Raw genomic sequence first — 25,284 nt, forward strand, 5'->3', positions numbered from 1 at the left:
TACAGGTTGTCATTGTAAACAACGTCACACACATTTTAAGTCTATGGTTTTAGACATAGGTCTATGCAAAGTACATTTCTCTGTTGCACATTTGCACAATTTGCCAGATGGACGCCCAAAGTCAACTGTTGTGTAGCAGAATAGTCACGCTGGTCACATCTACCAGGTTTTTCACCTCTATGAGTTTCCCACTACCGGTAGTGACTTTTTTATGGCATTGATCGAAAGCTGAATTCTTCAAAGCTGCAAGACAGTAACAGTAGTCACACTTGAAGGAAATGAAAGTTCATCATAAACCTGGCAAAAACAAGTGATCGTGCGACCAACTTGTCCTGACTACCCTCACTCACAGTCACATGGTTCTCCCCCGTTATCTCTCTCATGCATTTTCCTATGTTGTGATAAGGCAGACCTATGAGCTGTCCTGTACCCACACTCCTCACACAGGTAGGGTTTCTCACCGGTGTGATTTAATCGATGGCTGACCAAACTGTATTTATTGGCAGCAGAATAGTCACACAGGTCACACTTGTAGGGTTTCTCTCCGGTATGAGTTCTCATATGTTGGGATAGGGTAGATGATTGTGCTGTCCTGTACCCACATTCCCAACACATGTAGGGTTTCTCACCAGTGTGTTGTAGATTATGCTTGTCCAAAGTAGATTTCAGTGCTGCAGAATAGTCACACTGGTCACACTTGTAGGGTTTTTCTCCCGAATGAATTCTCATATGCTGGGTTAGGGTAGAGCTCCGAGCTGTCCTGTACCCACACTCCCCACAAATGAAGGGTTTTTCTCCTGTGTGTGATTTCATATGGTCGGATAAGTGAGACCTTTTAGCTGTCCTGTACCCACACTCCCCACATATGTAGGGTTTCTCACCAGTGTGATTGGCTCGATGGTTGTCCAAATTGGATTTTTGGGCTGTAGAATAGTCACATTGGTCACACTTGAAGGGTTTCTCTCCAGTATGATTCCTCATATGTTGGGATAAAGCAGACTTCCTAGCAGTTTTGTACCCACACTCTCTACACATGAAGGGTTTTTCTCCAGTGTGAGATTTCATATGGTCGGATAAGTGAGACCTTTTAGCTGTTCTGTACCCACACTCCCCACACATGTATGGTTTCTCACCAGTGTGTTTTACTCGATGGTAGTCCAAACTGGATTTCAGGACTGCAGAATAGTCACACAGGTCACACTTGTAGGGTTTCTCACCAGCGTGAGTCCTCATATGTTGCGAGAAGGAATACTTGTTAGCTGTTTGGTACCCACACTCTCCACACATGTAGGGTTTCTCACCAGTGTGTTTTACTCGATGGTTGTCCAAACTGGATTTCTTGGCTGCAGAATAGTCACACTGGTCACACTTGTAGGGCTTCTCTCCAGTATGAGTTTTCATATGTTGGGATAAGGTATTCTTCCTAGCAGTTTTGAACCCACACTCCCCGCACATGAAGGGCTTTTCTCCTGTATGTGTTTTAATATGTTGGGATAAGTCAGACCTATGAGCTGCAGAATAGTCACAGAAGACACACTTGTAGGGTTTCTCTCCAGTATGTGCTGTCGTATGTTGGTATAAGTTAGACTTGTTAGTTGTCCTGTACCCAACCTCCTCACACATGTAGGGTTTCTCACCGGTACGTTCTTGTTCTTGGTGTTGAAAGTCCGAATCAGCCATATCTTTGATCCCTTATCTGAAAGATTAGCATTTGACAAATTGGTCACAACCAGCAACAAGAGTTTGGAGACCTCAAATCTCCATGAAATATATATTATGCAAATTAGACCCACATTTGCATAATTTATATTCAACTATGTTCACTGTCACATAACTTCCAAATGGCACAAGTATGGAATTCCAATTATCTACCAATATGGAATTACGGTATTTTGTCATTAATTATGCAAATTAGGTATTCATTTGCATAACTTTTATCTTTCAATGTCCCTTTATTTCTCAGTTACATATGTTGCATTTTGAACTGTAGTACCATTGAACGAAGTGGGTTTATAAAATGCCCCCATTAATTATGCAAATTATGCATTATCACCATTTCATTATATGAAGTTACATTTAAGCTATCCACATAATAGAAACAAGTATATAGGTTTGGTTTTATATCCCTTTGTGGTTTGACCACTAGCTGTTGGGTAATACCTGGGGAATACTTGCCCTAGTTTCGAAACAAACAGGGGTAAGCTGCCACAACATACCTGGAATGGATATATAGATTTCCTCATTACTTATGCAAACTAGATTTGCATAACAACTGTCTTGATTTGCATAACAACGCCCGACTGGCTTTCTTCACGTCTGGGGGGCCTTCACCTTTGACACTCGGCTATTTCACAATCAGGTGTACCCCAACCTTGCCACTGGGAGCCAAAATTCAACTTCATTATATTGTAAATTTGTTGTTGCCAGTTCAAAGGTACATGCTTTGGGCATACTATCCTAAAGGATCTCCGCACAACAAGCTTTTATAAGTTCGTTGCAGGGTTTCTATGGATGGACCATTGGGGGGGGGGGGGGGGGGGGGTACGGACGCTACAACTTTAAAACTACTTGGACAGTAACATACTGTTGATTCAAATAAGGAATGACAAATGGTTGCTAATCCTTATCATCTTCAATAACTACCATTTCCTACCCTAGAAAACCACAATAAGTTGCAGTATATCCATGTGTGGGCATTTTCTGGTCATTTATTGCAAAATAATTTTAAACGCTATTCTATTGTTTATCTGTAAAATAAGGTCAAATAGTATTATTCTTCATCCAGACACTTCAGCAGCTAAAATTTGGCACTATTTCATCCAATAGATGATCCTACATGAAACTCCAGCAATAATGATTATAGCATGACTTGCAAACATTTCTAATTACTATAAATGAACATGTGGGCAAGGGGGTACGGACGCTACACAACAGACTTCATACATTGGTGCTTTATCAATTTGTCTGAACTGTTTAAAACAATGATTAAAATAATTATTTGGTTATGGCTGTTCTTTAAAGCATTCACAAATCCTGTCACAGTATTCTAATAAAGAAAAGGATGAGCAGGATAGTTTGATTAAAGATTTCTTCCAAATTCCATTATGGATCTTTAGCGCTTCAGAACAAGGTGTTGGAAGGGTGGGTCTTACCTATCAAACAAGCTTAGATTGCACACAAGACTGAAACAACACTTCTCATATCATCAAAGTAACACAAGGAAACAAAAGAACAGTTTATTTGATCTCGTTATATGCAAATTTTGCAGTTTACTCCAGGAAAAGGGACAATAATGTAGGGGGTACGGACGCTACATACGTACATCATGTAGCTCTGAAAGTCTTGTACTTTTACATCTGCTAATTGATACAAAGATAATAAAAAGGATCCTGTTATACTAACCAACATAGTTTATCCATAATAAACAATTAAATAAAAAGAGAGAACTACAAACTGTGTCCTATAACACTGAATGAATTACTTCAACTTGTTGGTGTTGTTTCAAGCTCTTGACTGAAATGTTCTTTGATTTTTCAATATCTTCTTCAGAGAATCAGACTTGCTCTCTGAAGTTGTTCAGGAGAGAAAAGCCCACTGTTCAGAGGATGTTTTCTGTTGGTTCTCCTGAGGTGTTCTTGTTTTCTGGCCAAATGTATACTTCATTTTTTTTCATGAAGGATAATTGAGCTTCTTCCTCCAGACCTGTTCTTCAAATTCAATCACCCGAGCCATGTAAATGATGCATGTCTTTTCTCCTGCCCATCAGCCTGAGTGACTAATAAGTATGTTTCAATATGTTCACAATAAAGCCTTACACAGGTGAATTGGTGGTTGTCTGATGTTCTGTTCTTGAGATATATGAAAAATGATAAAATTCCTTACTTAGCGAATCTTGTAGGGAATGAAAGGCCCAAAATCTTAAATTGCCAACTTCTCAGCCATACAACATCAAATTTGCTTCAAACAAAAACCATATTGTTTCTTACAGTGTGCTCTTTCTGATAAACTGAATTTTTGATGGCTCACACAATGGCTTTATCTCTTTTGTTCAATATCCTTATTTTGAGCTGACTCTCATCCTGGGGTCTAGCCTCTGCTGGTAATATTTCCTCCCCCCCCCTCCCTTATTAACCACTGCACCAACTGAAATGGGATCATGGCACATGGCGTGAGAATTCTGGGACGTTTAGATTTCTTGGAGGGTATCATCTTTCATCTCAAAGACATTTGGCTGGTTTGGAAGTAACCATTTACAGTGTTTGGGAGGGGTGTTACCGTGTACCAAACGTTTACAGGTTTGTCCCAAAAATAGGCAAAAACACCGCTAAAATTCATCACAAAGTCACAAATTTACTGAAAATTTTAACATTCTATATCTGATTCAACTGTCATTGATGTATTAGCTCAGATTTGTACTATTTAGATAGCAATTTTGGCAGTATTCTGCTGAAAACTTTAAATGGGGGTACGGATGCTACAGGTAGGGGGTACGGACGCTACATTTTGATGTTCATGGTGCTATGTCAGACAAAGTCTTTATGACAGCAATGGTTTAAATGGTGTTTTAGTATGTGCCAGTAGAGGCCTCCTAACCATCAGTATCATTAGCCTGCAGGACTTTCCTAGTATTGAAATCAAGGGGGGGGGGGTATCTTACATTGATTTTAAAAGCCAAATCAACAGCTATACAAGAATATTATTAAGTGTTACAGGTTCAGAAATATTCATTTAAAACTAGACAGAAAATTGGTAACACATGGGTAAAAGTGGAAAATAGCCCTGTTGGAGCAAAAAATGGCATAGAATCATCAAATAAAAGTGAAATATCACAAGTAGACATATGACGGCATGTAGAAAGCAAGTGGTTTTTAATTTGCAAGTACAAAATGTGCTTTTAGGTCTAATGCAAAGTATTAGTAAAAATGAATGGTCCCTGGTAACGCTTAAAATCGACCAATTTTAGGTCACGTTTTGGTCAATATTTTTCTTAAATATCAATCAATTTTGAAAAAAATTTTCCCTTGCATTCCTTCTTGCACAAGTTGTCAGGAAATGATAGTCTGAAACAGTCATATGTTATGTAGACTTTGCTATCCACTGGTAACATGTTGAGAAAAAAAGGGGTACACCTGATTGTGAAAAAGCCGACTGCATATGCGTAATAACAACTCCGAACTAGCTTATTTTCATAAACAGTAAGTTTAACGAGCTGCAACATCAGGCATAATCACTGCGTTTTTTTTAAATCTGAGGTTGCATCCCTTCCCCCTCCAAGTCTGCCATCCCAGCCATGTTTTACTGCAACTCGTCTATACTGTGAAACTTGTCAAACTTTCGCCCCCCTCCCCCCTCGGGTGGTAAACCCTTGTACGTAGTTGTTGTCGCTCTCACAGTACATTGCGAGGTCGGATAGCATTATTTGAGACGAAAACCAGCTAGACATAGAGTAATATTTCCTAACTAACCGTTCCCCCGTCTTTAGTACTCACCAAAAATGCAGCAAGCAGATCAAATCGCTGCGGAGTCGTGATAGTTCTTTCCTTGGATTGCAAGAGACGCCGAGCTCAGCGTGTGACCCGGTCGTAGGTCAGGAGGGGTAAACAGGGGTCACAAGTCGTGCCTGATTACCCACTGAGGATAACAAACGTTGGTCTTCAGGTCGGGTAAGTCCCAACTTTGACAAACAAATCCATTATGTTTAATGATACAGAATACGTTTTGCAAAATAACGTTTCCACCGTACTTAAGAACTTTGACGAGGGGATTATGTTCTAGGCAAAAACGACTGAACATTGCCAGAAGGCCTTGTGATCATCTTGAATCCAGATCAGAATCCGTCTCGAATTAACCCGTGAAGATTTGCATAGCCTGCATATTGGGCTGGTGAAAAATAATTGTGGTGGAAGAGGTACAAAATCAGGTTTTGTCCCTACCCTAGTTCCAATCCAGAAATTGGTCAAACCCTGGTCAAAAATTGCTCAAACTGATCCTAGTTACTGGTCAAAAATGGCTCAAACCTCCCTAGTTCCTCATCCAAAATTGCCCCAACCCTCCCTGGTTCCTGGTACAGATGCGTGAACCCTACCCTCCCTACAATCCAGTCTCTCTCCCCCCACCCTTCAGTTATTTTTTTGAACAGACCATTTATGGAGGCAGTGCCTATGTAGGATGCGAAAATAGATTATCCACTTAATAACCAAGAAGGTTTGAAATCATTTAAAACCTCGTTGAGATAACATATGTCCTGCCGATTCACTCATGTCATGTCTGGTCGTCCTGACTTTGACTAGCAAATCTATTATCTTTAATGTTTTTCCAAACTAAGGGTTTCTTCTCATATTTTCGGCAAATGCAAATGCAAAAAAAAAAAAAATTATGAAAGCCGTGTGATACGATCTAGGGCCCATTCAGACATCAGAAACCGTCAAGATTCCGTGCCCAAAGTTCTACTTGGAGATTACTTACATATTGGAGCTCGAGAGGGACCACCCAATGAACTTTCCATTGTGACACATGATTACGCCATGAAAAACACACACTTCAAACAGTTTACCTACCTCAAATCTTTACCTCAAGTCCAACTGCAACGCTAGATTTGTCAGGTTCGTAATGTTACAAAAAATTGCAAAGTTTTAATTGGTGATCTTCATTAAAAAGATTTCTTTAAATAGAAAATAAGAAAAACCGACGGCATTCTCAAAATCTAAAGCTAGAAGATTAGGAGTTAGGGGTCAATTACAGAGCTCAGCATGGCAAGGTCACAAATTTTGGTCAGATTTTAAAAGAACACACACTCTCGCGGAAAAATGGACCTTCCTCAGCAAAGACCTATTGGCCAGGTTGAATTATGCCTGGCAACAAACTTTAACATTATTGAGCCAATTGCAATGCAAATATGGAGCCATCGTTTAAATATTACCGGAACTGAAAACTGGTAGAAATAGCTGCTTTAATGAAATATAAAGATAACATCAAAGCGCTGACAAAGCATAACATACATCGTATATTCCTCAAATTACCTTTTCCATGTTAGGGATGACACAAGTTATCAAAAACTAATCTTACATACATGCGATCTATGCTTTAGTATGAAAAGTGCGTCAGCTGTAATATGTACAGAGAAGTATTTTCATCATATTGATAATAGTTACAAGTTATACATTGATAGTAATTACATAAATTTGAACACAAAACCATAGTTTCTAACTGAATGGGGCACGAATCCTGCATTAAGTGTAAAATGCAGGCCCTTCAATTTTACATTTTCATATACATATAATATAAAGATTTTTTTTACAAACAATCTTATCCTAAATTTTGATACAATCAATGGACATCTCAACCAACTACTTTGCAATGCGATAAATGCTGCTAAGTCCTCTCATTCTAATCAATGGGGCCAGAAGTATGCATACCGTTACATGTATACAAAAATATACAACAGTTGTATACAGTAGAAAATGTTTTCTGCGGAATTATCGAAACAGCATATGGTTTAAGATACAGGTCCATTTTAAATACAGTTCTAGGCTGCAAGTACAAACATTTATTAAGTTTACAACCGGAGACTTATTTGGATGACAAATCGGACTTATGGGATTCAGAAGTCACACAGGTCACACATGTGGAGTTTCTCGCCAATATAAGGTCTCAGATGTCTGCATATATGGAGCTATGAGCTGTCCTGTACCCACACTCCCCACACATGTAGGTTTCTCACCGTTGTGTTTTACTACTCGATGCTGGTCCAAACTGTATTTCTGTGCAGCAGAATAGTCACACTGGTCACACTTGTAGGGATTCTCTCCAGTATGACTTCTCATGTGTCGGGATAAATTAGACTTCTGAGCTGCCCTGTACCCACACTCCCCACACACGAAAGGCTTTTCTCCTGTGTGACATTTCATATGGTCGGATAAGCGAGACCTTTTAGCTGTCCTGTACCCACACTCCCCACACATGTAGGGTTTCTCACCAGTGTGTTTTACCTGATGGTAGTCTAAACTGGATTTCTCTGCTGCAGAATAGTCACACTGGTCACACTTGTAGGGTTTCTCTTCGGTATGTGTTCTAATGTGTCAGGCCAGGTGAGACTTCTTAGTAGTTCTGTACCCACATTCCTCACACACGAATGGCTTTTCTACTGTGTGAGACTTAATATGGACAAACAAGGAATACTTTTTTGTTGTCCCGTACCCACACTCCCCACACTTGTATGGTTTCTCACCAGTGTGTTTTACTCGATGGCTGTTCAAGCTTGATTTCCGGGCTGCAGAAAAGTCACACTGGTCACACTTGTAGAGTTTCTCTCCTGCATGAGTTCTCATATGTCGGGATAAGTGAGACCTCTGAGCTGTCATGTACTCACACTCCCCACACATGTAGGGTTTCTCTCCAGTATGAGTTCTCACATGCTTGGCTAAGTTAAACTTCTTAGTAGTTCTATACCCACACTTCCCACACACGAAGGGTTCTTCTCCTGTATGAGATTTCATATGGTCGGATAAGTCAGACTTTCTAGCTGTCCTGTACCCACACTCCCCACACATGAAGGGTTTCTCTCCTGTGTGAGTTACTCGATGTTGCCCCAAATTTGATTTCAGTGCTGCAGAATAGTCACACTGGTCACACTTGTAGGGTTTTTCTCCTGTGTGAGATTTCATATGGTCGGATAAGGCAGACTTCTGAGCTGCCCTGTACCCACACTCCCCACACATGTATGGTTTTTCACCTGTGTGTTTTAGGACATGCCGGTTCAAGTTAGATTTTCTATTGGCAGAATAGTCACACTGATCGCACTTGTAGGGTTTGTCTCCTGTATGCGTTATCATATGTTGGGATAAGTGGCCCCTATTAGCTGTCCTGTACCCACATTCCCCACACATGTAGGGTTTTTTAATGGTGTGTTCTTGCTCTTGGCATCCATATTTTGAGTCTGCCATATTTTGAGTCTGTCATGATCACATATCTGAAAGATCAGCATTTGAAAAATTAGTCAAAATCAGTATTGTGGGAATAACTTACTTATTATCATACCTGCGTTATCGTAACAAAACATTAATGTTACAACATAAAGTAACAATGTGCTTGCTAGCTGTCAGTATGAACAAAACACCTCTACAGTCCACCCGCTGGGTTGAACCACCATACATGGAGAAAATTTACCTTCTAGTTTCATGAGCTGCAACATCGTGCATATTTGAAGGTGATCTGAGTATTTGGTAAAAACGGTCACAGTGCCCTACTGCAACTTAACATCTATTAGAGACTCAGAGTGGAAGGTTTGTCACCCCCCTCCCCAATGACTGACAGGCTTCAAACACCTTTGTCACATTGCGTACAGTATCCCCGCTTTTTAAACACGGAAAACACTGTTATCGACTCATATACCTGTGGAGGAAAGCCAACATCGATGCACTCCAGCAGGATATGGTAACATACAGTCGTGTGTTCGCAGACCAAGCACAGCATAATACTGCCTCAGAAAACTGGGAGCTGTTTAAGGCAGCCGTTAGTGTCGCTGCCAATACGCATGTTCCCAGGAAACGAGTGAGGCCACAATCTAACAAACCATGGATAACACCCCAGATTCGCAAAGCCATTCGTAAGCGGTCTGAACTTTTTTCCAAGGCTAGGAGATCAAACTCCAATGATGCCTGGGCAAAGTTCAAGAGGTGTAGGAAGGGAGTTAAGCAGAGAGTTTGGAAGGCCCATAGGGATTATGTCTCCAACTACCTTGAGTCCAACATCGAGGATAATCCCAAGGCCTTTTGGAGCTATGTCAAATCTCTCAGACTCCACTGTTGCATCAGCCCTTAGACATCAGGGGGTGCTAACATTTGACCCCAAGGAAAAGGCTGCCGCTGAAGCACTGGGGGCCCAGTTTGAGTCAGTGTTTACCAGGGAGGATAAGTCCACCGTTCCTACCCTTGGCGAACCCGTAGCTCCAACTATCCCCTCCCTTAAGGCCAAAGTTACCCGCAACATGTGAAGTGATTGAAATTTGTCAATCTTGAACCTGTAGGCTGTAAAAGGCCAAAGTTCACCATTCCAGTCATGCGCAGAGGGTCCATTTTAATGCCAGCAACAGAAACCGCATGTACATGCTATTTAAAAGTAGCTGCAGGAGGCCTCTTTGTTGGAAATGTTGGTGTTTTTGAGCTGGAATTGACAGGTAAGGGTTGTGGCTATTTCATTTAGTTAGAACAACAGGGTTTTAGCTGTGTTTGAAGTGTCCGGTACACTTTGAAATAGGTGTAGTTTGGGTGTGATCAGGTCTTCTGAAGGGGGGTCAAAGGTCATGTCACTTTAGAGGTCTTCTTGAGACAGGTGCTATGAAGGCTATGGTTGTGGTTTGAGGGCCCATATGATTGATAAAAAAAGTGAAATATAGAGGGGGAAATGTTAAAAGCTGGTCACCCTGGCATATAGAGATAGCTCCCAATACATTCAGGGACCTGGAGTTGCATTTACAAGCTGAGAGATCAGACTTTAAAGCATTTAATGAGTGCATACTGTGCACAGACTTGGGGGGGGGGGGGGGGGTCAGGTGGGGCTTTAGGGCTTATATTTGCCTTCGAATTGTTTTTTTTAGGGGGGAAGGAGATTGGCTTTGGCTTCAGCCAACTCACTTGAGTCAGATGTATTAGAAATGTTTCCATTTTTGAGTTATTTTGCCATTTTTAAAACTTTTTGGAACTTTTAGTGACAGTGCTGACAATTGTTGTATGCACTGTCATTGAGTGCTTCAAAGTGTATCCTGGCAGCTTTTGAATACAACTTTAGGTGGCCAAAGTGAGGAAGAGTAACCTACTTATGTCAGGGTGAGTAGCTTTTAACTTTTTCTCCTGCTTATGTCAGTTTTTCTTGCAAAATGACATGGGACCTTTCAACTGCCACAGCCTGAAAAAAGCTCTCTGACACCTGTCTCCCAAAGTATTCCCAGGGGACCGTTCAAGGTCAGAGATCTTTGAAACTTGGGTCAGTGCTTGACAACTCTTACCCGCAACATGTGAAGTGATTGAAATTTGTCAATCTTGAACCTGTAGGCTGTAAAAGGCCAAAGTTCACCATTCCAGTCATGCGCAGAGGGTCCATTTTAATGCCAGCAACAGAAACCGCATGTACATGCTATTTAAAAGTAGCTGCAGGAGGCCTCTTTGTTGGAAATGTTGGTGTTTTTGAGCTGGAATTGACAGGTAAGGGTTGTGGCTATTTCATTTAGTTAGAACAACAGGGTTTTAGCTGTGTTTGAAGTGTCCGGTACACTTTGAAATAGGTGTAGTTTGGGTGTGGTCAGGTCTTCTGAAGGGGGGTCAAAGGTCATGTCCTGATGTTTTGATAGAATTTCACCACTTTGCGCCGGTGGAAAATCGGCGAAACTCAGTAGATTGACACTTTAGAGGTCAGACTACGCTGCCAATGTGAGTTTTCCATGACCTAAACTTCAGGTAGGTGACTTTTGACAGCCCTTTCCTTATATGTCTACCATTGAAAGTATAGGGGCCAGCAATTGGTAGTCTTTACCCTTAACATCTCAGTGGAGGGGGTAGCCAAACAGCTCTCTAGTCCCTCCAGCAAGGCCACAGGACCAGACGGAATATCACCTCGCCCCCTGAAAACTGTTGCAGAGCAAATTGCGCCAATATTACAGACACTATTCTCCCAGTAAATATCCACGGGAGACGTTCCTGAGGATTGGAGAACAGCTAACATCGCTCCAATCTTCACAAAGGGTGATAGAACAATGCCTGCTAATTATAGGCCGATGTCTCTGACATCGGTCTGTGGTAAAGTGCTCGAACACATCGTGCACAGCCACATGATGAAACATCTAGACACTCATGGCGTTCTGTCCCCGGCGCAGCACGGTTTCAGGAAGGGTCTGTCCTGTGAGAGCCAGTTGGTACTCACCCTCCAAGACTTGGCCAAGAATCTTGACCATAACAAACAGGTCGATGTCGCGGTGCTTGACTTTAGCAGGGCACTCGACACTGTGCCCCACGAGCGGCTACTGAGCAAGCTCGAGCACTACGGCATTTCTGACCTTCTTCAGTCTTGGCTTAGGGCCTTCCTAACGGAGAGAACCCAGAGGGTTGTCTTTGACGGCGGAACATCTAAAGCTGTCAGAGTCACCTCTGGAGTTCCGCAGGGTACCGTGTTAGGCCCTCTGCTCTTTCTACTATACATTAACGACCTCCCCAGCTCCGTAGATTCACATGTTCGATTACTAGCCGACGATTGCTTGATTTATCGAACCATCAGCACGCCTTCTGACGCACAAGGTCTACAGTCTGATCTTGATGCGCTAACAGATTGGCAAAATCGTTGGCTTATGTCGTTCAATCCCTCTAAATGTCACATTCTCCATATCACCCGTAAAAAGCACCCCATTCTAACCCAGTACTCCCTCTGTGGAGAAGCCCTCAGCGGTGTTAAGTCCAACCCCTATCTTGGAGGGCGGTACCGGGCGGCCATTTTCCTTGAATCTCCATAGAGGATGACGTAATGAAAACAGTCAGCCTGATTGGCTGCTGATTGGTGCGGTTATTTATATGACTGAGCCTGGCCAATCAGGCTGACTATTTTCATTACGTCATTCTATGGAGATTCAAGTAAAATGGCTGCCCGGTACTGTTCTCTATTGACTATAGTGCGCTATTATAGTGTCTGGCCGTGCTGTGAGTTAACTTGGGCTTTCCGGCGTTGCTAAAGTGCCCGAAAACGCAGGTAAGGGCGTTAGGAGTTCAGGGAGACTAAGCATCCGGCCTGTCGTCAAAGTTAAACGGCCGTAAAAAAAATTGTAGGAAGTGAAATTGTGTCGTGCCCCACGACTAAGAAGGGATAGTATATGTAATATCAAGAAAAAACTCCCTTCGTTTGTCGCCACGGCTACGGCCGGACAGACTCTTACAAATATCCATACTTCCCCCGCACAATCCCCGAGTGGAACGCCCTGCCTGGCGCGGTTGTTACGGCTCCCACCGTTGAGTCATACCGCGCCAGGCTGGACGCCAGCCCGCCTTAACCTGGGACCTCCTCCCCCCCCCCCTACTTTGCCCCTCGTGGGGTTATCTTGGGGTATATCAAGTTGAAGTTATCCTCCACGCGGCTATGCTGCAAGTCTAGCCTACAGAGAGCAAGGTGGCTGTGTATCCAGCAAAAGCAACAGTATACATTGTATGTCGTTCTTGTCTGGCAAAATGCGAAGTAAAAAAAAGGATTGATGATGGCCACCATCATTTGGCCTAGCCCTGGCACCTTTTCCGGAAAGCCCCCCAAAATTATATGGCGGCCATATCAAATTTTCATATAAACATAATAATTTAAGTTAAACGAACTGCAACATCAGGTATAACTATGAGGCGCATTTTTAAAATCTGAAGTTGCACCCCTTCCCCCTCCAAGCCTGCCATCCCAGCCATGTTTTACTGCAACCCTTCTATCATACTGGGGAAAGACTACCAATTGCTGGCCCCTATGATACTTTCAATGGTAGACATATAAGGAAAGGGCTGTCAAAAGTCACCTACCTGAAGTTTAGGTCATGGAAAACTCACATTGGCAGCGTAGTCTGACCTCTAAAGTGTCAATCTACTGAGTTTCGCCGATTTTCCACCGGCGCAAAGTGGTGAAATTCTATCAAAACATCAGGAGATGACCTTTGACCCCCCTTCACAAGACCTGATCACACCCAAACTACACCTATTTCAAAGTGTACCGGACACTTCAAACACAGCTAAAACCCTGTTTTTCTAACTAAATGAAATAGCCACAACCCTTACCTGTCAATTTCAGCTCAAAAACACCAACATTTCCAACAAAGAGGCCTCCTGCAGCTACTTTTAAATAGCATGTACATGCGGTTTCTGTTGCTGGCATTAAAATGGACCCTCTGCGCATGACTCTAATGGTGAACTTTGGCCTACTGTGAAGGGTTGTCAAACTTTCGCCCCCCTCCCCCCTGTGGTGGCAAACCTTTGTAGCTACAGTACACTACGAGGTCGAAAGATAGCACTATTTGGGACGAGAACAAGCTAGCAATAGAGTAATGTTTTCTCCCTAACTGTTGCCCGTCTTTAGTACTCACCAAAATGCAGCAAATAGATCAAATCTGCGTAGGTCGTGGCAGTTCTTTCCTTGAAGAGACGCCAGCTCAGCGTGTGACCCGTTCGGAGGTCAGTAGGGGTCAATAGGGGTCATAAATCGTGCCTGATTACCCACTGAAGGTAACAAACGTTATTCTTGTCATTCAGTCAGGCCGGGTCCTAAATTTGACAAACAAATCCATAATGTTTACATGATATGTTTTCCAATACAAATTTGGTATTTACGTTGTTTGATAAAAAATAAAAAAAAGATCTTGGGTCCAAACCAGCCTGAACCAGTCTCGATTTTGCCCCCGAATATCTGCTTGAAGATGACTTAAATTCCCCATACAGGTTGGGTGATGCCTTGCAACAAACTTTAAAATATGTAAAATGGCCTGCATATTTGGGGGATGCAAAAAAAAGATTATCCACTGAAGATAACCAATAAGGTTTGAAATCATTTTAAACCTCCTTGCCTCACAAGTCTCTTATATCTTTAAAAAATTCGTTTTTGCAAGCTAAGGTTTCCTTGCCATATTTTCGGCAAAAGCAAAGTTCTGCCAGGAGATGTAATACATATCGGACAGGGACTAGCCTGGAAACCATACCCTCGGTGGCCCCCCGATATCTCTACGGCACTGGGAGTGACCCCCGCCCGCCCAGACAGCTTAGCCCGCTCGGGGTGTTGGTTTACGGCCTTGGATTAGTCACCCTGGGCGGCGGCGAAAGTAGGGTGCTAGCGGAAGTAGGGTGGCAGCCGAAGTAGAAAGGCTATCAGAAACGGTTCAATAAAGCAGACTGGGCCCGGTAAAACACCCCTAAGCCGACCCCTAGAGACTGGGACGAGGCTAGAGAGGGACCACCAAATAAACTTTCCATTACAACACATGGTTAAGCCATGGAAAATAAACTCTTAAAAACCAATTTACCTGCATCAAGTCTTTACCCCAGGCCAAGTCTAACTACAAAGCTAGATTTGTCAGGTTCGTTTTGTTACAAAAAGTGGCAAAGTTTTCATTGGTGATATCTTCATTAAAAAGACTTCTTTAATAACAGAAAATAAGAAAAACCTACGGCATTCTAAAGATCTAGAAGATTATGAGTTAGGGGTCAATTACAGAACTCAGCATGGCAAAGGTCACAAATTTTGGTCAGATTTTAATAGAACACACACTCTCGCAGAAATCTGGACCTTCCTCAGCAAAACTCACCCAGGAAAAAATAATTTCACAAAATAAGTCATACATTTAAACGACTATATTGTATGGTGGGCTCCACTGCGCAACGCAAAGACTTATCCCCCCCCCCCCAGCACAGGTTGAATCATGCCTTGAAATAAACTTTAACATCATTGAGCCAATTGCAATGCAAATATGGAGCCATCCTTTAAATTGATATTACTGCAACTAAAAACTTGTAGAAATAGCTGCGTTAATGAAATATAATAAAGATAACATAAAAGCGTTGACAAAGCAGAAACTAGTCATATATTCGTCAAATTACCTTTTCCATGTTAGGGATGACACAAGTTATCAAAAGCTAATCTTACATACATCTATTCTGCGTTCTGTGCTTTGGTATGAAAAGGGCCTTAGCTGAAATTTGTACAGAGAAGTATTTTCAGAAGACTTATATTAATTACAAGTTGTACATTAATACGAAATTACATGAATTTGAACAGAGTTTGGCACAATAGTTTCAAATGGAATGGGGGAGACAAATCCCGCATTAAGTGTAAAATGTATGCTCTTCAATTTCAAAATTTCAATAATATGAATATCTTTTTAAGCGATCTTATGTTAATAAAATCAATGGACATCTCAACCATCCGCTTTGCAATGCGAGACATGCTTGTAACACCCTCTCATTCCAGGAAGGGGCCAGAAATATACATACATGTACGTGTAAACAAATATACAGAAGTTGTACGCAGTAGAAAATGTTTTCTGCAGAATTATCGAAACAGCATATGGTTTTAGATACAGGTCCATTTTAAATACAGTTCTAGGCTGCATGTACAAACATTTGTTGTGTTTACGACCAGCGTCTTTTTTGGATAACAAATCGGATTTCTGGGATTCACAACAGTCCCACAGGTCACACCTGTGGAGTTTCTCGCCAATATAAGGTCTCACATGTCTGCATATATGGAGCTATGAGCTGTCCTGTACCCGCACTCCCCACACATGTAGGTTTCTCACCGGTGTGTTTTACTACTCGATGCTGGTCCAAACTGTATTTCTGTGCAGCAGAATAGTCACACAGGTCACACTTGTAGGGTTTCTCTCCAGTATGACTTCTCATGTGTTGGGATAAATTAGACTTCTGGCCTGTCCTGAACCCACTCTCACCAGTATGTGTTCTAGTGTGTCGAGCCAAGTGAGACTTCTTATAAGTTCTGTACCCACACTCCCGACACAAGAAGGGTTTCTCTCCTGTATGAGATTTCATATGGTCGGATAAGTGCGACTTTCTAGCTGTCCTGTACCCACACTCCCCACACATGAAGGGTTTTTCTCCCGTGTGAGACTTCATATGGACAAACAAGGAATACTTTCTAGCTGTCCTGTACCCACACTCCCCACACATGTAGGGTTTCTCTCCTGTGTGTTTTACTCGATGGTTGTCCAAGATGGATTTCTGGGCAGCAGAAAAGTCACACTGATCACACTTGTAGGGTTTTTCTCCAGTATGAGTTTTCATGTGTTGGGATAAGGCGGACCTATGAGCTGTCCTGTACTCACACGCTCCGCACTTGTAGGGTTTCTCTCCTGTATGAGTTCTCATATGTTGGGATAAGTGAGACTTCCTAGCGGTTCTGTACCCACACTCCCCACATATGAAGCGTTTCTCTCCTGTGTGACATTTCATGTGGTCAGATAAGTGAGACTTATGTGCTGTCCTGTACCCACACTCCCCACACATGAAGGGTTTCTCACCAGTGTGTTTTACAACATGCCACTTCAAGGTAGATTTTTTACTGGCAGAATAGTCACACTGGTCACACTTGTAGGGTTTTTCTCCAACATGAGTTCTCAAATGTTGGGATAACTGAGACCTCTGAGCTGTCCTGTACCCACACTCCCCACATATGAAGGGTTTCTCACTGATGTGTTCTTGTTCATGGCATCCAATGTTGGAATCAGCCATAGCTTTGATCTCCTGGCTGAAAGATTAAAGCACCTTTGTCACATTGCGCACATTAACACCGTTTTTTAAACATGGAACACACTGTTATCCTCCATGCGGCTATGCCGCAAGTCTAGATCTAGCCTATAGAGAGCAAGGTGGATCTGTATCCAGCACAAGCAACAGTATACATTGTACACACACACACAGACCCTGTACAGGAACACACACACACACACACACATACACACACACACACATATTGTACAAACACAAACACACATCGCTCGTTCTCATTTGAATGTACAAATTGCTGTCGCCAGCCTTTACGACTTGATATGAGCCAAATTAAGGGCACCATCGATGCTTTCTTCACTTTCCCACAACAGATATCATGTTTCACGATGAATGCACCTCAAAATTACTTATGGATTTTGACTTCGAAAAAGTTATGACAATGAGTGGCCTAAAGAGTCATAAAAAACGTCTGTCGCCTGCGGAGACATGTAAAATTTAAAAAGCAGCCGAGAATGTAACAATTCAGTTCAGAGAGTGACCGGTTAACTGGTGAATCCAGCTACTGAGGCCCTCCGACAAATCACGTCAGATCGCTTCTGTCACTATTCTTGTACGCTGTGCAAGGCGGTTTATGCCTGTCGCCCAAAACGGTATGTTCCGTTACCGTTTGAAGTAAGACGTTCCTAACATTAAGATATGCCACATATAAGGTGCCAACCTGTCGTTTTTATGACGACTTAAAGCTTTTGTGGCTTTTAAAAGGAACAAATGAGAAATGTTTGCTATCAGTTGTGGACCACCTCCTCGAACAAATGACAGTACAGTAATGAATGTAATCTCCGTTACCATTGTTTGATGCTCTCTGTGTTGTTATCAAGGCATGGTGTAGGAACGGTGCCCATTTTCTAAATGCCCGTACATACGTCCTTTTAATAATAAAAGATGGAACGCAAAAACGGAAATCCCTTTGAAGGAAAAGCCGAAGTTTTACTGAAGTAAGCTCCGTTACCGGTAACGGAGATTACACCTGTTGCGGAAAATACATAACCTGGCGCAGAACTTCTTGTAGTTGTACACAGTAAGGCAAAAGCGTTTGAACTAGAATAGAAAAGTATAGATTCAACTGAGAGAAACCCCCTGTAGGGTTATCATATTCCAATTTTCTACTCTTTTTTCCAGATTTTGTTTCCGAAGTTGAATTCTTTTTAAACAAGACAATAAGTAATCTATAGCCTTTGATATGTCTGAAGAAGAAAAGAAATCAGAAGTCGATCAATTGCAACTTGGCGACTTACGTCTGGTGAACACGCCTTTTGGCGACAGTATGTAATCTCCGTTACCGTTTTTCCGCGATTCCCCCTCCGTTCCAAATGCTTTACTACTCCTAAGCAGTATTAGTTCGCAACATTGAATATTTTATAGATGTTGCAAGAGTTAAATTATTCGGATCAACGGAGGATCGAACGTTTTGCAAGAACTATCAGATTCCGTCTCTGTTAGATATCTCAAACAAGTCGAAATGCAAAGACAAATCCAGACAATATTAATCCTGAATGAAACAGTTATACAGCAATCGTCAGCACGGCACTAAATTTAACAGACGTTTTACCAGAGATACTGACTCCTCAACTGATATAGGTTTTGAAGGCGATGTCACGACATGAAAGCTCCAAACATTTTTTCCGCAAAAATATGGGTAAACTCCAAGGACATCTAATCAAAGCTCAGAAATTTTCCGCAACTTCCCGTGATAAATTAGCTGTAATATTTTGGGGATCATAAAAGGAGATGTTCAGCTAAAAAATGAGGTAGGTTTGCTTGGAAAATGAGCTGATCAATTTTTCGACCCTAAAAATCGCTATTTTGCACATTTCATTGAGAACGAGCGATATACACATTGTACAAACACACACACATTGTACAGACACACACATTGTAAAAACACACACACATTGTACATACAAACACACATTGTTTAAACACACACACAATATGAAATACAATCATATGCACATATACACACTGACAGAACAAGAACAGAGACAGACACACAAATACAAGTTATGCAGTTACACGCACATACACACATGCACAGTTTGCACACGCACTCTATGTGAGAGACATCTGTTTTGAATTAGATGTTGTAGCATATGGAGGCCAGCCACCACCCCTACCCCAAGCAATATGATCGCCCCAAAAGACATTTAAAAGGGGGCGTGAGAAGCCGATACGCATACACATGGTCTTTGAAGCATTTAAGTTATAGGTTGTACTCTAAACTCAAACATATTATCAGTAGTCCACCCTACTATAATTTTTACCGTGCGGCGTCAAAGACAGTCACCTTTTGATCCTATCAATAGAAAATCCCATCGTCCGAAAGCCACAGTGCTGGGGGAGGTCGGGTATACACGGGAAACATGTCGGGAATACATAGTCACAATTCTCTGGGAATGTATCGGTAAACGTTAACAGTTGTCCCCCGCATTTTAGGCTAGTCGGAGCACCATCGGTGTTCCATCGGTCGATGTACATTTCCCGACATACACACGGTAATTTTTCGATGGTCTCAAAATTCCTGATAAGAAACCCATGTTTTCCCGACAAATTTGTCGGTAATACGTCGTTTCTTTTTCCCACAGACTTCCGATGCCGGTCGTCAAGGCAACAAGTTACAAACACGGCGGAGGGGACTCCCCGGCTTGGATGAAACCATGGCAACGGCGTTGATTGACGTGTAGCCGCTGTACTGGTTACCATGGACACTGCATGATTGACAGCAGAAAGACAAGCACGTGGTCGTCGCGGCATGCAGCTTAATAAAAAGGAAACTTCAGACGATAATCGATCAGCTGTTCTCCAGCACCATATTTGACATTTACGGATGTTAACTTTTATTGTTTAGTTACAAGACTTAGTTTGTACGTAGTTTGTAGTAGAACGTGCGGAACTCGCTGTACTGTTTGTTGTGTCAATAAAACTTTTATTACAACCGGCAAAAAATAAAATATTGAAAGGAACGATATTTCCGTAGAAGTCTGTAATCGGCAAGTATGGGAAGCATAGTTAAGATATTATAATCGAGGAAACATCGATAAATTCTTAATAACCAAGGAAATTCATGTCAAAGGACGCGGAAGCATAAACCCGGGATCGAACCTGCAACTCGCGGCGCCGTACGGCAGCCATTTGTTCGCAAACGCAAGCGGCGTATCGCGGTGAGCTAAATATTGCGGCGGGGTAACAATACCCTCAAACCACTTTAGTACAAACGGCCCATCACGTGGGGTTCCGCAGCTGCAGTCCGTAATGAATATACTTGCATTGTTCTACGGTCGAACGTTACGTGTTTCTGTTTGTTTTCTTCAATTCTATTTTAACATGTCACTCATTTCGTTTCATTAATAAATATTAGTTGGTCGTCGTTCGCTAACAAAGTGATAATATAAAGAATTGACGCGATTTCATTTTAACAGACGACAAGTGCCCATATCATATACGTAAAATAACGAGCATGATTGTAACCAGCGCTGATAGCTCACCTGGTAGTGTTATTGTCCATCATTCCGACGCAGGCAATTTGTGCAGGTTCGAGCCCAACGATCCATTTTTATGTTTTATTTTTCTGTTACAGTCAACATTACTTTAATTTATTCTTTATCTTTCATCATCTTATGTTTATATTATCATGTTTAAATTTTTGTTATTCTTTATTTTTTTAAATCAACCTCTGCTCCTTGATGAAGGTCTCTGGGTGTTGTCTTTGCACTTCTACTAGTTGACACGTCGTTTTGTTCTGACGGCGTCTTTGCCAACGCTAACAAAGCACGTGAGCCATCATCAGATATCTTTCCTAGCCTGGTTGGGACACTGGAAAAGAAAACAAAAATTGGTTGTTACTTACAATTGGAAACAATGGCGATGCATTTTTATTGAAACTAGAAAACATCCCAACAGTTTGTGAACAAACGTTCTTTTTTAATTGTTCGTGGAGCCGTCAACTCCTAATGGCCCAAATCGCTGTACTTTTGATTTTTGCGCTACGTAGTGTTTGGTTGAACTGTGGCAAGAATCAGCAGTAAAACTGGGAGGAATATTTCAATATTCCATAATCATATTCGTTACATGAAAATAAATTGACAATATAATTCCGAATCCCGTAGTCACTAGTCAAGTCGCAGCATGTTTTGAACGTTACAAATAAAGTCGCTTATCCAGTGCGAGATTCAGTAAAAGTAATGGAATGTTTGATAAAACCTCATTGATATGACCATCATACCACCCCGGTTACCATCTAGGAGTACTAATACTTTTCTTCTCAGTAGTCATTCGTTTCTCAGTAGTCCTTCGTTTGCCGTCGGTGACAAGAAATTTATACGGGCAAGACGAAAGTTACGGATGCTGGACAACTGAGTTGCATCGACAAAGTTCGTTATCCCTCTTAATGTTTGCAACTTTCATTTCGTAGTTTGATTGTATTTCCTGATTTATTTCAGCAATTTACATTATCATATTATTTCAGTATTTCTTCTGTTGTTCACATACAGTGTACTAAATTACCGTGGTCCGGAAAAATGCAGCCGATGGTGGTTAATCCGTCTCGATGCTTGAACTGATGTGGACCAACTTCAAGTTCCTTCAGATCTACACAACATTAATTCGACCTGTGTTAGAGTACGGCTCACCGGTGTGGGGAGGACTGCCTCGTGGGCTGTCTGACGAGGTCGAGAAGTTACAGAAAACCTGCTGCAGGATTATTGGAATCCCCTCCGACCAGCTGCCAACCCTGGAGAAGCGGAGACGCGAGGCATCCGTGCGTGAGTTTGGTAGGGTGGTGGCGGACGAAACACACCCCTGCCGGCACTTCCTTGTGAAATCCGGAGACACTAAGTACGATCTAAGACAAACTTCAGCCAACAAAGTACCGTTGAGCCGTACGAAGAGGCACGAACAGATCTTCTTCCCCAGAACTCTAAAATTGATGCAACAATGAGCCAAAAGGTTACATTGATTGCCATGATCTCTATATCTGTTAATGTTTTAGCTTAGTATTTGCACGATGATCGCCAACAAGATTATATATATCTAATGTGACTATGGTAAGCGTGCTTTTAACAGATTTTACATATCTATTGTGACCGTGTCAAGTGTGATTACTGTTATTTTGTTAATAGAATATAATTTGTGAAAATTTTATGTGAGTTCATGTTAGCTTTCCGAACTTGTTAGTTCCGGGGAACGTCAGGTGTTAGTGTTAGTGACATGAAACAAACAGTTGGAAAAAAACCAACACCGAAGCAAACAAACAAACAAACAAACAGATCAATACGAAAGCAAACTGAACGGGAACAAAACGAATAAATTAATGAACAATTGTCTTTTTATTAAAATGAATCGATGTGTCCGGAAAGTCCGTCCCCATCCTCAAGCATGGCCGGTATAACTGGCCCGCCGGTTGTCACGAATCTGAAAAGACGAATATGGAATACATGAGATGTAGCTATAAACAGCATAATGTAGTGGTCAACTATCCACGAATAACAATAGCGGCGGAGTTTTAAAAAAAGGACCCCAAACAAACAAACAAACAAAATTATCTACCAACACGGTAATAATTCAATGACCTGGTTTGCCTTTTGACGAAAATATATCAATGAAAATTTACGGTAATTAGAAAACAATGGAAAAAAATGTCTAACTCGTCCGACGAGATATTGCTACAATATCGTAATAATCGGGACCTGACACCCATCATGACCGCGAGTGACCTTTTGCGTGAAAACCGATACATGCCCGACATTCGTCGGTAATGTATAGGAAGGCTATCGGGAAAGCAAGGGGCGAACTCCATTGATTTAGCCTGATTTCTGGATCTGTATCGGGTTCAACATCGGTAAAAGCTGCAGGGAAAAACCGACACAAATCTGGTATTATTCCGTTACCAACACGACATACATCCGACCTCCCCGAGCACAGTGAGCTGTGTTCTGCTATTACATTTCTGTCAACATTTTGCCCCCCTCCCCATGAGCTAGTCAGTAGGGCTATAGTACTGTTTAGGACAGAATCAAGCCAGATATCAAATTGATATGTTTTACCTTACTTTATCCCGCCCTTCAAAACTCACCAAAACACGACAGGTAGATAAAATCAATTGAAAGACGTGGCCTGGCCGATGCTTTTTCTCCCAGAGACGCAGATAGCTCGAGTGCTCGGAATCAGTGACCCGTGTGGAGGTCAGTTGGGGTCAACAAAGGTGCCAAATTATACCTGATTATCCACTGAAGATAACATATGTTCGCCATGCCAATTCAGTCATGCCAAGTCTGGTCCTACTGTCATCACTTTGACGAACACACACGAATATAAATTTGTATTTGCCTTTCAAGCATACATTCTGCAAAATTGAGGTTCCTCCTTAAATGATGTTAAGAGCTTTGATCAACAGATTATTTTGTCGGCAAAAGCGAATAGGTATATTAATAAGCCCATTCACGGTTCCGACTACGCATGTGCAGTGTCAAAGGTAAAGGCCCCTGAGACGTAAACAAAACCTGTCTCGACATTGGTATGCAAATCTAGACAATGTCGAGACGAGAACTGGTTACGAGCCAGGGGCTTTCACCTTTGACACTGCACATGCGTATAAGCCCATTCCCGGTTGCCACTACGCATGTGCAGTGTCAAAGGTGAAAGCCCCTGGCTCGTAACCAGTTCTCGTCTCGACATTGTCTAGATTTGCATACCAATGTCGAGACAGGTTTTGTTTACGTCTCAAGGGTCTTTACCTTTGACACTGCACATGCGTAGTGGCAACCGGGAATGGGCTTATACGAATGGGCTGATTATTGCCGAAGGCAGTCCGATCAGATCTTGGGCCCAGTCAGAAACAGTCTCGATTTTGCACCGAAAGATCTGTTGAAAGATTACTGATTTTTTTAAATACAAATTTCAGTACAGTCAAACCTGCCTAGGCGACCACCTTTTCAAGACGACCACCTGGCCATGACGACCTCGACCGCCACGAATAGAGAGCGCAATCCCTGCACAAGACGACCGCATCATTTTCAAGCATGTGGCGACATCGATCTATCCATAACATGTTTTAATATGAAACGTTTACAAAGATTTTTCAACTACATGTATTGACAAATTTTAACATCATTGAGACACGGCCAATGTGAAGGCAAAGCGTAAAAAGTACTGAAATTGAAAACGTGCAGAAAAAGCTGCTTTAACCCTCATACACCCGAACCTATTTTTGCGACCAAAATGACTGAACGGGGTCAAAGATGACCCCAAAATGTTTTGTGCAGTAAAATCTCCCTTTTCACTTTTTTCGCTAATTGTTATCCATACATTGCTTCATCAATGTAAGAGGAATGTTTTGGCATCTTAAGATATGAATAATTCCCGTTCATTTTCATAATTTATGCAAAAATATCAGAAGGACCACGTCTTGAACTATTCCTATTTAGACCGGGAGGGGATTTTTGAGGCCCATGCCAAATTTCATGTTGCATAACTAATGAACAGCTTACGCGAGAGCCACCAAACTTGATGGCTATCATAAAATGTCCTTAACAAATTTTTCAAATTGTTAAAGTGAGTTCATCGTTTTTCGTGTTGCCATAGCAACGGGTTTTTGACAGACATATTTTACAAAATCTGCTAATTTCAGTTCAAACAAGAGTTCCACGACCTCATATCTCCATGAACAATTCTATTCATGCAAATGACTTACACATTTGCATAATATATGCTTGGTCATAAATACCTTTATCTAACTTACACATCTTGCAATATTGACAGTCCTATAATTTTCCAATTAGATGAATTATGGTGTTTTTGCATTAATTATGCAAATTAGGAATTCATTTGTATAATTGGTATCTGTTGATGCTCCATTTTCCATACATATGTTACATGTACTTGAGTCTGAAAATGAAAAACACAAATATAGATTTTCCTCATTAGCTATGCAAATTTAGTCACAAATAGCATAATTTGCACTACATTATGTATATCTCTATCTAAGCTACCTGCA

The 25,284-nt window shown here is 41.7% G+C and overlaps 2 protein-coding genes across 3 annotated transcripts; both read right to left on the reverse strand.

Annotated features, from left to right (window-relative positions):
- Nucleotides 1-327: 327 nt before the first annotated feature.
- On the reverse strand, nucleotides 328-14,177 carry LOC136435569 (zinc finger protein 135-like). 2 transcript variants are annotated; one of them, XM_066429188.1, is made up of 2 exons: nucleotides 14,090-14,177; nucleotides 328-1,696 (listed from the first exon to the last, which is right to left on the reverse strand). In XM_066429188.1, the coding sequence occupies exon 2, from the start codon at nucleotides 1,678-1,680 to the stop codon at nucleotides 343-345; it is 1,338 nt and encodes a 445-aa protein (XP_066285285.1). In that variant the 5' UTR covers nucleotides 1,681-1,696; nucleotides 14,090-14,177; the 3' UTR covers nucleotides 328-342. The 2 variants fall into 2 exon arrangements, with proteins under 2 accessions (XP_066285285.1, XP_066285284.1); XM_066429187.1 differs by lacking the exon at nucleotides 14,090-14,177 and adding an exon at nucleotides 5,490-5,640.
- LOC136435903 (zinc finger protein 845-like) lies at nucleotides 7,077-23,643 on the reverse strand. The gene is made up of 3 exons (XM_066429614.1): nucleotides 23,365-23,643; nucleotides 16,194-17,256; nucleotides 7,077-8,951 (listed from the first exon to the last, which is right to left on the reverse strand). Exons 2-3 carry the CDS (start codon nucleotides 17,238-17,240, stop codon nucleotides 8,079-8,081), a joined length of 1,920 nt encoding a protein of 639 aa, XP_066285711.1. The 5' UTR covers nucleotides 17,241-17,256; nucleotides 23,365-23,643; the 3' UTR covers nucleotides 7,077-8,078.
- Between the last annotated feature and the right edge of the window lie 1,641 nt (nucleotides 23,644-25,284).

Source organism: Branchiostoma lanceolatum, chromosome 5 (genome assembly GCF_035083965.1).
Source record: "Branchiostoma lanceolatum isolate klBraLanc5 chromosome 5, klBraLanc5.hap2, whole genome shotgun sequence".
NCBI classification, from domain to species: Eukaryota; Metazoa; Chordata; class Leptocardii; order Amphioxiformes; family Branchiostomatidae; genus Branchiostoma; species Branchiostoma lanceolatum.